The 14142-nt window shown below is 36.7% G+C and overlaps 1 protein-coding gene and 1 non-coding gene across 2 annotated transcripts; both read left to right on the top strand.

Annotated features, from left to right (window-relative positions):
- The first annotated feature begins 2575 nt into the window (after positions 1-2575).
- LOC132014659 (U4 spliceosomal RNA) lies at positions 2576-2714 on the top strand. The gene has a single exon (XR_009403336.1). It is a non-coding gene; the product is annotated as a U4 spliceosomal RNA (small nuclear RNA).
- Positions 2715-6619: 3905 nt separating this feature from the next.
- LOC132013987 (UDP-glucose:glycoprotein glucosyltransferase 1-like) lies at positions 6620-13561 on the top strand. Its single transcript, XM_059394522.1, has 3 exons — positions 6620-6733; positions 7220-7388; positions 9148-13561. Exons 1-3 carry the CDS (start codon positions 6632-6634, stop codon positions 9171-9173), a joined length of 297 nt encoding a protein of 98 aa, XP_059250505.1. The 5' UTR covers positions 6620-6631; the 3' UTR covers positions 9174-13561.
- Positions 13562-14142: the final 581 nt, after the last annotated feature.

The following is a 14142-nucleotide window of genomic DNA, read 5'->3' as shown; positions in this document are numbered from 1 at the left end:
TGCCAGGAGCCGGCCCCTCCCCCCCGGGGTCTATCTTCCCGTCGCTTCTCCTCTGGTCCTACCTTTCTGAAAGTGGTTGTTTTTCTGTTTCAGAATTGCTGTTCTTCTCTTTGATCTGCGGATGGATTTGCAGGTGTTTGCAATCTTTAGATAAGCTATCTAGCTGATCTCCGGCTAGCTGAAGTAGTCTCAGCCTGCTACTTCTCCGCCATCTTGACTCCTCCCCTCGGATTTTTTCTTGATTTACATGCATTCTTTATACTGATTGTGTATCCTTTGTTATATATGTTGCAAAATTTCCCACTTTAACTCTCTTAATGGTATCTTTTGTAGTCAGACTGGTCAGTATTTTTTGTTATGATTAATGCTTTTTGACCCCCATTAAAGCCACAAAGATACTTTTTAAATATGTGCTTTATTGTTTTTTTCTTTCATATGCAAATCTGTATCCAGTAGGAATTTGTTTTTGAGATGGAGTTCAACTTTCTTTTTTTATGTACATATACAGTTATATAAGTTCTTTTCTTAATGAAATGCACTGCTCTACAATACCATCTTTGTCAGATATGAAGTCTTCATGTATGGATGGATCCATTTCTGGGTCTTCTGGTTTTTGATTGGTCTGTTTGTATATCTTCACATCCATACTACAAATATCTGGTTATTATAGTTCTATAATAAGTCGTGATACCCAGTAAATTAAATCCTCCCACCTCATTCTTCAGGAATGTCTTAGAGTATTCTTTGTCCTTTATTTTCTCATATACATTTTAGAATGAGCTTGTTAAGTTCAGGAGGAAAAAAAAAAAACACTTGCTAGGGTTTTATATTTGGGTTGTGTTTAATTTCTCTCAATAATGTTGATTGTTTTCCTCATAGATATCTTGTACATCTTCATTAGGAGTTATTTTTAAAAGCTTTTGTTTCTGGGGTGCCTGGGGGGCTCAGTGGGTTAAAGCCTCTGCCTTCGGCTCAGGTCATGATCCCAGGGTCCTGGGATCGAGCCCCGCATTGGGCTCTCTGCTCAGTGGGGAGCCTGCTTCCTCCTCTCTCTCTGCCTGCCTCTCTGCCTACTTGCGATCTCTGTCCAAAAAAAAAAAAAACCTTAACAAAACCTTTAAAAAAGAAACTAAAAAAAAAAAAAAAAAAATTGTGGGTTAAGCCGCTGCCTTCGGCTCAGGTCATGATCTCAGGGTCCTGGGATCGAGTCCCGCATCGGGCTCTCTGCTCAGCAGGGAGCCTGCTTCCTCCTCTCTCTCTCTCTCTGCCTGCCTCTCTGCCCTACTTGTGATCTCTCTGTCAAATAAATAAATAAAAAATCTTTGAAAAAAAAGAAACTTAAAAAAAAAGCGCTTTTGTTTCTGTTTATTGCTGGTATCTAGAATTGCAATTGATTTTTGCTCATTATTGTATTCAGGTATCCTGCTAATCTGTATATACTTTTGCTTTTCTAGATATGTAAGCAGATATCTACAGATAATGGCAATTTTACTTTTTCTTTTCCAATCTTACATTCCTGGTTCCCTGCTCAGCACAAAGTCTGCTTCTCCCTCTCCCTCTGCTCTTCTACCTCCTGTGCTCACTCTTGTTCTTTCTCTCTCTCTCAAATAAATAAATAAATAATTTAATAAAAGTTTTTTTTCTTGCTTTCTTGCTTTCACTGGGACTTCCATAATGTTGAATAGAAATATTAATAGTGGGCATTCTTGACTCAAAAATGCTGAAAGTATTCAGCATTTCATCACTTCAGTACGATGTTTGTTGTAGCTGTTTTGTAGATATCCCTTATTCACATTAAGGAAGTTCCTTTTAGTCCTTATTTGCTATTTAAAAGATCTCTTGCATTAAATTTTGTAAAGTTTTGACATCTGCTAAAATAATATGATTTTTCTCTTTTATAAATGTAAATATAGTAAATTTTATACCTAAGTATAACTTCTGAATTCTGTAATCCAACTGATCCTGATTTATTATTTTTTTTAGATAGTCCTGAATTTTGGGGGCGAATATTTAAGAATTTTGCATTTGTGTTGTTATGTGATATTGGCGTATAATATCTCTTGTCAGATTTTTGTATTGAAGCTTAATTAAATGAGTTGGGTTGTGGGTTTGTTTGTTTGTTTGTTTGTTTTCATTTACCGATAGTTGGTTTTTATAAGATTGGCTTTATTTCTTTCTTAAATGTTTGGTGGTATCATTAGTGAAGCCTCATTTCTTTGTGCTTAAATTATGATTTCAGTTTCTTTAATAGTTATGATTCTGTTGACATTTTTTATTACTTCTTTTATCAGTGCTTTTGTTAAGCTGTCTCTAAATTTCTTAACATAGCATCATGAAGTTGCCTGTACTATCCTCTGATTTTTAAAAACTGCATATAACTTACATATAGTGCCATGCTCAGATTGTAAGTGCACTGTATAATCAGCTTTAGAAAATGTGTATCAAAAAGAAAAAGAAAAAGAAAAAGAAAATGTGTCTCAAGAACCAGAATGCTTTCATTAGTCCAGTTGTCTGTTTAAAGTCCCATAGCATCTATACTGGTATCTTCTCTCTCTTTCTCTCTTAAAAATTCCCAAGCTTTGCACAGTGGCAGTATCATAGCCAATGAGGTTTATCCAAGGCATGATTATTGCTAATTGAAAGCTCTCTTAAAAATTCCTGACATCACTTATTGTGCCTTCTTTTCCTTTATCACCTCACCAGGAATTAAAGAAGCATCTTTTAGTGTTTTTCATCCTATCAATATGTTTCTTTTCTATTTCTCTAATTTGTTCTTTTTCTTACTTCTTACTTTCCTTAATTTGTTGATTTTTTTTTCTGATTTCTTGAGATAGGTGTTTAGTTTGTAATTCTTAGTCTTTTCTAGTATATGCATTTGAAAATAATCAGATTCTGTCTCAGCAAAGCTCTTGCTGCATTCCCTACATTTTATATGTAGTATTTTCCTTGTCATTTAGTACAGCATATTTCTAGTTTCCAATGTGATTTCTTTTTTGATTCATGAATTTTGTAGGAACTATTCCAAATACATGGGAATTTTCTAGATATATTGTTATTAATTTCTAGCTCAGATTCTTTATGGTTTGAGGAGTTCTTCTGTATGACTTTAGGCATATGAAGTTTGTTGACCCAAATGTGATTGGTAAACATTTTGGTAATGTTTTGGTAAACATTTCGGTAAATATTTCATTTGGTTTTATATCCTGTAGATATTAGATATAGGCCATTAGGTCAAATTATGGTTTTGGGTTTTTTTTTAATTGTTTGTTTTTCTATTAGTTACTGAGAGAAAATTCTGTTTAAAAGATTTTTCTATATTGTGGTATCTTTTCATCTCTGGTTTGTCAGATTTTGCTTTATGTATTTTTAGACTATATTATTAGGTATCTGAAAAACTTGTAAGTCTTATATATCATACAAATGAACCTTTAATAATTTTGGGGGGTCCTGGGGTCTTAAAATATGCTTCACCTAATATTAGTGCATCTATTCCAGTTTTCCTTTCAGGTAAGGTTATGTGGTATATTGTATTAATATATTCACTGGTAAGATTGGCTTTTCTAGTATTCTGCTTATTCCATGTGTTCTGTTTCTTTTTTCTCCTTAATAACTTTCTTTCAGATTAGCTTAAATTATATATATATATATTTTTTCTTTTTTTTTAAGATATTTGAATTTTTAGGTGATCTCTACACCCAACATAGATCTCAGACTCAACAACCCCAGGCTCAAGAGTTGCATGCTCCACAAACTGAGCCAGCTGGGTGCCCCTTAAACTATATACTTTTTTTTTTTTTTTAGTTTTTTAAATTATTATTTTAGAGATTATAATATGCATTTCTGAATTGCAAAGGCTAATATTAATTGGTATATTTTACCCACCTACCAGAGAGTGCAAAAACATTAGCACAGCGCTTCTCAAATTTTAGCATATATACCAGATTCACTTGGAGAATTTGTTGAACCATTAATTCTGGGGTCCCATCCCCACAGCCCGATTCAGTAGGTATGTGGTCTGGTACAAGAACTTGCATTCCCAGCAAGCTCCTTGCTGTAGTCTGCATACCAGGTTTGAGTAATACTGGCCTTAGAACTCACTGACTCCCTTTATCCTCATCAGCCTGAATGGCTATTATCTTGTATTTTAGATTTCTCTATATTTTAAACCCCAGAAGTATTCTCCTACAATACAAGCATTATCTATTTATAAGATTTAGATTGGCTTACATGGTGGCCTTGCATTCTTCCTGCATTTCTGGATTTCCATATAGGATCATTTTCCATCTGCCAAAAGAATATCGTTTAGTTTTCCTTAGTATAAGTTTACTAGTAACAGTTTTTTTTTCAGTTTTTCTTGTCTGTGAGTGTTTTTATTTTACCTACATAATTAAGTATAATTCATGTAACATAAAATTTGCCATTTTAACCATTTTTAAGTATACAGTTCAGTGGTATTAAGTACATTCACAGTGTTGTGCAGCTGTCCATCTCCAGAACTTTTTCATCATCCCACACTGAAACTCTGTACCCATTAAACAATAGTTCTCCCTTCTTTCCTCTTCTGAGCCCCTGGCAACCTCTATTCTATTTTCTATCTGTATGAATTGGCCTATTCTAGATACTTTCAGAATCAGACAATAATTTTTCTTTTTGCACCTGGCTTATTTAACTTTGTATAACAGTTTCAAGTTTCATCCATGTCATAGCATCCTTTATAATTTTCTTCCTGTTAAGATTGAAGAATATTCCATTGTGTGTGTATCTATATATGTACATATATAGAGATATACATATGTACATATGTATAGATATATACATATATAGATATGTATCTATACATATATATATCTATACATATGTACATATACATATGTACATATGTATAGATATATACATATATAGATCTATATATGTACATATATAGATACACACACCATATTTTGTGTATGCATTCATCTGTTGATGGACATTTGGCTTGTTTCCAGCTTTTGACTATTGTGAATAATTCCTCTGTGAACATTGGTATACAAGATTCTGTTTAAGTCCCTGCTTCATTTCTTTTGTGCATATACTCAGAGGTAGAATTTCTGGATCATATTGGTTATTTGTGTCTTAAGACAGTGGGACATTTTATTGTGTCAAACTCAAAAGGGTTGCTGAGGAAAAAGAGCTTCAAAGCATACAGTTGGCTGAAAAACATGAGAGCTTCATCCACTTGGGATCAAGCCCCAGTTGACAAGGTAGATTCAGAGCTTCTTTTATGCAAAACTGTGAAGTATAAAAACCACACTCTATGCTTAGTTAACTTTCAAGAGGCAGTAGCATTTTTTTTCCTTAGAATTACCCTTATGGAGGGAAGTCTAGGTGCAGGTTATTTGTGAGTTTTAAGCTAAAATTTTTCAAGTGCTTGTCATAGGTAGATGTTTTGAGTCTTCTAAACTTTGTGGTTTTAAAAAACATCATAAATAATCTCTTCCAGTCCCGTCATGTTGCTACAAAAGGTGGGTATTCATCCTTTCTGATGGAGACATAATACTCCATAGTGTATCTGGACCATATCTTCCTTATCCATTCATCCGTTGAAGGGCATCTTGGTTCTTTCCACAGTTTGGCAACTGTGGCCATTGCTGCTATAAACATTGGGGTACAGATGGCCCTTTTTTTCAATACATCTGTATCTTTGGGGTAAATACCCAGTAGTGCAATTGCAGGGTCATAGGGAAGCTCTATTTTTAATTTCTTGAGGAATCTCCACATTGTTTTCCAAAGTGGCTGCACCAACTTGCATTCCCACCAACAGTGTAAGAGGGTTGCCCTTTCTCTGCATCCTCTCCAACACATGTTGTTTCCTGTCTTGCTAATTTTGGCCATTCTAACTGGTGTAAGGTGGTATCTCAATGTGGTTTTAATTTGAATCTCCCTGATGGCTAGTGATGATGAACATTTTTTCATGTGTCTGATAGCCATTTGTATGTCTTCATTGGAGAAGTGTCTGTTCATATCTTCTGCCCATTTTTTGATATGATTATCTGTTTTGTGTATGTTGAGTTTGAGAAGTTCTTTATAGATCCTGGATATCAATCTTTTGTCTGTACTGTCATTTGCAAATATCTTCTTCCATTTCGTGGGTTGCTTTTTTTTTCTTGACTATTTCCTTTGCTGTGCAGAAGTTGGAAGGGGAGGTGAACCATGAGAGACTATGGACTCTGAAACACAACCTGACGGTTTTGAAGGGGCAGGGGGTGGGAGGTTGGGGGAGCCAGGTGGTGGGTATTAATGAGGGCATGTATTGCATGGAGCACTGGGTGTGGTGCAAAAACAATGACTTTTGTTATGCTGAAAAGAAATAAAAAACAAACAATCAAACAAAAAAAAAACATTAAAAAAAGTAGGAAGCTTAAACTGATTGCAAAAGAAGGGATGATAAATGTGAAAAAAAATCACAAATAAATATTTTATCTTCTCTAAGGTTTTTAATAGACCCTTTCAGTTCTAAAAATTTGTGATTGGTATATGATATGTAATGAGTCGCTATCATCACTAATTTACTGTGCATTCATATAAATTTCCCCCAGAACCTGAGATTGTTGTATTTTATTTTCTTTTTACCAAACAGGATTTGCCCAATAACATGATCCATCAGGTGCCAATTAAATCACTCCCTCAAGAATGGCTTTGGTGTGAAACGTGGTGTGATGATGCCTCTAAGAAAAGGGCAAAAACAATAGATTTGGTAAGTTGTCTGTGGTTCTTTTCTGCATCTTAGTCCAGTGTAATTTATAACTAGATCATTATTAACACATAGAGTCTTTTTAATCTTCTTTGTAGTTGTGCAGGTTGGGAACTGCAGCATGCCTTACAGTAACATCCATAGATCTCTGCTGCTTACAGCAGGCAGCCAAGTCCTCTAGTGTCTGATGGGGCTGTTTTCACTACTTAAAATCAGTAAAGTTACTACTTGTCTTATGGGATTATCTCTGTGCCTTGTGATTTTACCACAGGAACTTTCTTTTCCTGCTTTCCTGTCACTCCCCACAACTTCATAGAAGCTTTATGTGACCTACTACCACATTGCTTCTACTAATCTGTCATCTGATTCCTCAGTGTTATTCATTTTGTTTAGTTGGGATTTATAACCTAAGAACCAGCACACCTTTGAATTCCGTATAATGTTCCCTGTCTTGAGCTTGGTTGAAGTATGCGATTTGGGTTTCCACAGTGTAATAATCCAATGACCAAAGAGCCCAAGCTAGAAGCAGCTGTTCGAATTGTCCCAGAGTGGCAGGACTACGACCAGGAGATCAAGCAGCTACAGATCCGCTTCCAGAGGGAGAAAGAGATGGGAGTGCTGGATAAGGAGAAGACAATACAAGAGTCAGGCTGGGAAGGTAGGTCCAACCTTTGGTTTTAGGGAAGTACTTATTTGAGTTTCTTATTTGTGTTTATTGCAAAAACAATAGAATAATGAATAAAAGGACTCTCACCCCTTCTGTCTTGATATCAACCAGTGTATATTTTTCTTTTTTAGTTGTCCTAAAGGGTATGTATTAATACACTTCCTGTCCTCTTTGCCTTTTTTCTTTCTTTCTTTTTTTTTTTTTTTGAGAAAAGGTGCTTTAATTGCGATTATTGTTATTTAGGCTTGTGAGTTTTGTGATATAAGACAAGGAGTCTTCTGGTAGCCTGCTTGGATGTGAGGCTCTAGGTTCTTACCTCCATCTGACAAGCCTGATACTATTTTGAGGATCTCTTGTCAGATTTTTTTTTTTTAATTATTAAATCTCTCCAGGCACTAGTAAATGAACACATTTAGGATCAAGACAAAGTAGGTACTGATTTGAAAAAAGTGTTTTTTCAAAGAAGCATATTGGGGTGGAGAATGGAGTGTTTGTATTTAACTTAGGCTAAGAGTAGAAGGGACTAAATCTTCATGTAATATTTTCCCTACTCTTTGTACATCTCAAATGGTATACAGTTGACAAAAATCATTAGAATACAAAAATGACCTTTTTTAAACTATTAATAAGCTGAGATCTGGATTTTTAACATATATTCAGCTCGAAAGTAATTCTAAAAAAGGAATTATAGAACATGGATCTTGAGTGATTCACCTAATCATCTTGAAGACTGTACCATGATGTATCATGGCCAAGATACTGAATATTCAGCATAGAAATAATGGAAATTCACTAGTAAAAGCTGAAGATACATGGGTAAAGAATGTAGACATACTGTTCAAATAAGAGGAGAACACAAATAGTAAGTGGAGTTGAGGAAATAATAATCACATTAAAGGAATCTGTCATTAATATATACTCCATTGAGAAAATATGCTTATTAATACTGATGATGCCATTTGTTGGGGAGACGGTGAAGAAACTGCTCTGGGTCTGCCTTGCTGAAGCTTTGTGCATTAGAACAATCCTTGTTAAAAAGCAATAAATTGGGGTGCCTGGGTGGCTTAGTTGGCTAAGTGTCTGACTCTTGATTTTGGCTGAGGTCGTGATGCCAAGGTTATAAGAGCAAGTCTAGCTTTCAGGCTCTACTGGGTGTGGAGCCTGCTTAAGATTCTCTCCCTTCGTGGACCCTCCCACTCTCTCTTGCCCTCTCTCTTAAAAAAAAAAAAAAAAAAGCAATAAAATCAGCTGTCAGGAACCATTAACATGTTTATTCCCTCAGTAATTCCTTTCTTGAGAATTTACCTTAAAGAAGTAAGTCCATATAAGGAAAAAGTCATATAAATGGAAAAATTTAAAAACAGTTTAAACATCCAAGAATAGAGAATGGCAAATGAGCTTCACTTTTATTTAGGAAAATGTTTATATGTTATTAAGTGAAAAAAGAAGAATCCTGACTAAAAATACATGCATTTTTACCAGAAGTAAATATTGTATTTGTGAAAACAGTTCTGCTGGAGTGGGCATATGCGGGTAGTTTTTAAAAACAAAAAGGCCTTTTAAATTTTGTTTTTGTTTTCAAAATATAATATAAGGACACCAAACCAAAGCTCCTAAAATTTAAGAAGAGAGATAAAAGGGAGGTGGGGCCATAATTAATAAGTTACAATATTGGGGAAAAAAATCCAGTGTGTATTTTTGTAACTTGAGGATAAACCATTTTATTTTCAATTGTTCTCTTTTCCCATAGGACCTCAGAAACGAGAAGAGTTATGATCTTCATTCACAGGAGGATAGGAAATTGCACCATTTGAAAAACACTTTTTATATTAAATGCTAGTTTTTTTTTCTGATCTGTCTTTACAACTGCTGATAAACTGGCTGGGCAGGTGTGCCACACCTTTTGATTCTGAGCATTTGATTTCGACTTCTGCATACCAGTGGGCTCTGGATCTTTGGAATTAAGACTCTATTGGATTTGTACCTCAGAGGAAGACAAGTGGCTGATCTTTTGAGACTCTGTAAAGAGCAATCTTCTAACCAGAGGGAAAATGGCAAAGGCAACTGGGAGAAAATGAGTTCTGTGGTGCCCACACCCAAGAGCACACACATGCTGCACCACCACAGGAAGCCATCCAGGCAGAGCCGCCATGTTCTTCCTTACCTCAGTTTACTGGCAGCGGAGCTCAGTCTGCAGCTTAGTTCCGTGGTGGCAGAAGCCGTGTGGCAGAAGTCTTGTCCAGGGTCCACACACCTTGAAGTTTTTGCCAGTGCCGCTCCAGTGTCTTTTTGTTCTCTTCCCCAGCGTTAGGTTCATTGTCAAATTGGAACCCAACCAACAATCATGTGTCCTGGGGTTCGCTCGTTGCAGATTAATTTGGGGATGGGATGGGGTGGTTTGGGGTGAGGGTAGGGAAAATATCAGGAATAGGAGGACTCTAAGGTGTTTGTGTGGGAGATGAGGAAGACAGAAATTGGCCATTCTCTTTTATAAACCATTAGTACCATGTGACTAATTTGAAATGAAAACATGATTCTTATTCCCCACCCAACCCCAGTAAACTTTTTAGGTAATTGTTTTGTAAACAGTTTTTGTATTTGTGAATGTCTTTGCTTTTTCTTCCCACTTTCTTAAAAAAAAAAAAAAGTGTGTTATTGATTTCCTTACTGGATATAGCCATAGTGAGCCCCTCTGATGATCCATCTTGCAGGGCTCAGGCTCCCTCAGGAAGGTCATCGCATCATCCATCCCTCCATTCCTGGGGAAGAAGGGGGGTTCCTCTCTCAGACCTAGGCAAAGTTGGGTTTGACTTTTCTCTGTGAAGGACTCCCAGAGCTGAGAAGAGGAGGGGTGTTGACTGTGTTATTTGTGCTTCTCTGTACACTGGTCTGTATTCCTTTTAGTTTAGTACTGTGGGTTGCCTTTGGTTTGCCAAAATTGCCCATGTATCACCTATTCTGACTGCACATAATCACATTTCAACATTAGCCCTTTAGTCACTGCTTTTAGTGTTTTTACTTTAGCAGCCCAGAATAGCCCTTCTGGAGTAGCCTCTCCTGGTGAGCAGGCAATGCAGGGAGGCACCAACAGGGAGTCTTCTGGTGTTTTGTTGGCCTGCATGGGTGTAAGGCTCTAGGTCCTTCCCTCCATTTGCTCAGGCTGCAAGGTGTGGCAGCAAGAGCACTCCCATGGACTGTACCTCCTTCCAGTGTAAACTGCTTTCGTCTCTAATATTTTGCCTCCTTTTTAAAAATGTGAGGAAGGACTACAGATGAATAGCTGAATCCTTACTCTTCCACATCAGGGAATACTGATTTGCAGTCTTTTTTAAAAATCAAAGTCTTATGACAAATATTAAATAATTAATTTTTTCCATATTCACATAAGCAAAAGTTAGCTTAGGAGTCAGTGTGAAGAAGCTTTTCAGTTTGCTTTTGTAATTAAATTAAAAATTGGGAAGAGGGGAACTCAAAAGATTTTTAGATAAATTTATCCAAGTCTAAAAAGTCCCTCAGAATCATTGCTGTTGACAACACAAAGCTTGAGTTTTCTTTGCCCTGCTCACCTGGTCAGAGCAATTGAAGGGATAGACTCAATGAGAGCAAAAAACATTTGCTCAGCTTCATCTTAGATTTAAGTAAGCCTTCAGAGAGGCTTCTGGTGCCGCTGCTTCAGTTTACAACTATAAAAGGAATTGTGCATTTTCTGAGTTTATTTTCTGGGAGATTGAACAAGAAATACTGAAGGCATTCAGGTATGCTTTTTAAATGCTGATTCCCATGGGACATGGAACAGGTCACCTTTCTTCATGTCTTTCCACCAAATGTTTTATGCATATTCCATGTGAGGAGGGTACAGTGTGAAATCTATTCTCTGTGTAGTATGTGTACCCTCACTGCCCTTACCCATCACCACCCTAAACATAAGTCTTACCAATAGCTGAATCTATGTAAGACCCAGTTTGCTTTTTAAGTAGTCTAGGGCCTTCCTTCTCTTGTTTCCTGTGTCGTTAACATCTGTCAGGGTGAACCTCTAATGCCCTAGGAAATAATAGTACCACTAAAATTTGGTCTTGGTCAGCTTTGTCTGTGTCTTTACTATGTGAAAGCAAATTGTGACCGAAAAGATAGTTGTTGTTTTTTTTTTTTTCCCAAGAAGCAAGAGCTGATTGCACTGAAACACTCAAGCTTCTGGAAACTATTCACAGTGCATTGTTTTAAACCATCATTTATTTATATGTAGTGGAGTTCTTTTTGTCTCATCATGCCATAATAGAAAATTTTCTTTCTGAATCAGTGCCAGAGTAATGTAAAATAATGTGACATGTCAGAGTGGCATGCAGCAGTGTGAATTTTTATGTTCTATGAACAGTGGTATTTGAGATCAAAACCCATGCACACCTGCTGCTGGAGCTGTAGGGACATGACTGTGTTTGTTTTAAAATTGTACTCAATACTTATCACACTCAGAATGATGACACATTGGTTTTTCATAAGGTTGATAAAGTGTAGAATCTCAAAATGTGGCATTTCAAATGGAAACATACAGATATTTGCCTATCTACTACACACATATGCCTCATGGTAGGCCCGTGTGTTGTGTGAACTCAGCTCGTGGGAGAGATTATTAATAGAAATCATTTCCAGGAATGGAGCTTAATGAACTTTGCTGTCAAGTCCTCATATGAACCATGTTGAGGCTCTGCTTGAATGAACAACTTTTGCCTGGTTGCAGGGACTCAGTCCCGGAATGAAGGGCTGAAAGCTAGGGGTGGCATTGCAGTTTTCAGAAGAGACTGGCCCAAGAAATAGGAAGGAAATCCCAGTTTCCTTTAGCTGGGAGTTATACTAGAAGGACACCATAATTTGCAATAAGTCAGACACTGCTCTCCTTGCAACAAGTAAAATTATTCTCCTTATCCACATCTAACCTGGGAGTAAATTTGAGTACTTAAAAGTATTCCTTTTCTAAAATTGTCATGAGTGATTAAAAGAAGTAATTCAACTCGAGTTACAAGGGAATTTCTAGTGCATTTTTTAAATATAATGTTAGTGCTATGGCATCAAATTTCATGGAAATGGAAATGTTTTGGTAAAGTCACCTAATGGAAACTGTTTGTTGGCAACAACAAATGGAAGGTGGATTGTGTGCAAAATTATTTAAATATCTATACCAGTGTGTAATTTTAATAATTTTTTAAGTATTTGATTTTATGGGGATATTTTTTTGGGATGATGGGTTAAAAATAGCTATTGTGTCTAGTTTGGTGAGATGACATTTTTTACTTCAATTCATGTTTTCCCTGCTTGATGTAGTGGGGGGGGGATGTCAGTCATGACTTTGGTAATTACCTGATTGAATTCAAGCTAATTAGACTTCATTAACTCAGGTTGTGATTGATATTTCAAACTCTCTGGAGGATACCAGTTTTCTTTCATTTGGTATTTGATCTCTTGATCTAATTCAGAAATGACACTTCTGGGTAGCTGTGAGTTACTGCATGGAGTAGTGGATATCTTCTTTTCAGGGTGCCATCGAGTGCTGACAGTTTATAAAAAGAAACCACAAAATCAGCTTCAAGCAGCTGCATGTTTCCCCCAAAGTAGTGCATTAAGTTTAAACTCTCTGATAATGATTTTCCAAGCAAGAGGCTATCTCCTGAGTCTTAAATTACCTAGCAACACAGGCCAAATGTGGAAGATTTAAGAGGAAACAAGTTAGGTTGTGAGCTAATAAGACTATCCCACCTGTAATTTATGCATTGCCTTACTTGTCATCTTTTAGATTTCCAGGGAGGGGGCATAATTTCTTTTCAAAATAAAAGTAGCAAAATCTAAGTCAACAATTTGAGAAAAAGATTATCAAGTATCATATTTTCCCACCAGTTATACTTGGTAATAACAAGGTAAACCTAGGAAAAAAAGAGTTTTTAAAGAAAGTTATGTATTAGAAAACCTTCTTTATAATTATTTTGTTTTACTGTAATCCTGTTCCATCAAATGCAACATAGGTCCAGGTGCTGCCCCTTGCTTGGGAACAAGCACTGGGGCTCTAAATGTCTGCAGAGCCCTCTGCACCTGAAGTAAACTGAGAATGAATTTCCTGGTACTGTAATGAAAATAAGGTCTGCTCAACACAATAAACGTTTCCTTGTCTTCTTTAACACCTGGTCAGTCATTCAGCTTTTATGTTTAGGAAGGACATAATCATTAGGACTCAAAGTTCCACCCTTTCATGTGACAGAAGAAGCAGGCTTAGACAGGAATGAGAGCTTTACCTGAATGTCTCCTCTGGTGTTGGAGCTGGGTCCAGTTGCTGTCAATTCTCTGGATTCTCACAATAAAACCTGTGCCTCTTCAAGGTCTCCAACCTTGGGGAACTGCCGCAAAGGGGTCTAGAAGTCAAGCTGCCCTAGAAAGGCTAACTGTAACAAGAAGGATGGCATAGAATTTGAACATTTTGCACATTCTTTGAACTCCTACTTGGGCTATACTTGAAGATATGGTTCTTGACATTCAGATGCTCATTGGACACTGCAAGCTAGTGTAATGAATGATCTTGCTGAGGTGGAGGTCAGGAAGTGGGACCTAGTGGCTGTGACACACAACAGAGGGCACCTAAGTTGGAAGAGAGGACAGATTTATTTGGCAGTCGGGAAAAGCTTCTACAATGACACTTAAATTGAAGCCTGAGGAATAAGTAGGAGTTATCCATGTAGGATGTGGGAAGCTGTGGAGAGCCATC

Source organism: Mustela nigripes, chromosome 3 (assembly GCF_022355385.1).
Source record: "Mustela nigripes isolate SB6536 chromosome 3, MUSNIG.SB6536, whole genome shotgun sequence".
Lineage (NCBI taxonomy): Eukaryota > Metazoa > Chordata > Mammalia > Carnivora > Mustelidae > Mustela > Mustela nigripes.
The sequence above is the reverse complement of the archived record's forward strand: the minus strand, read 5'-3'. Positions and strand labels throughout refer to the sequence as shown.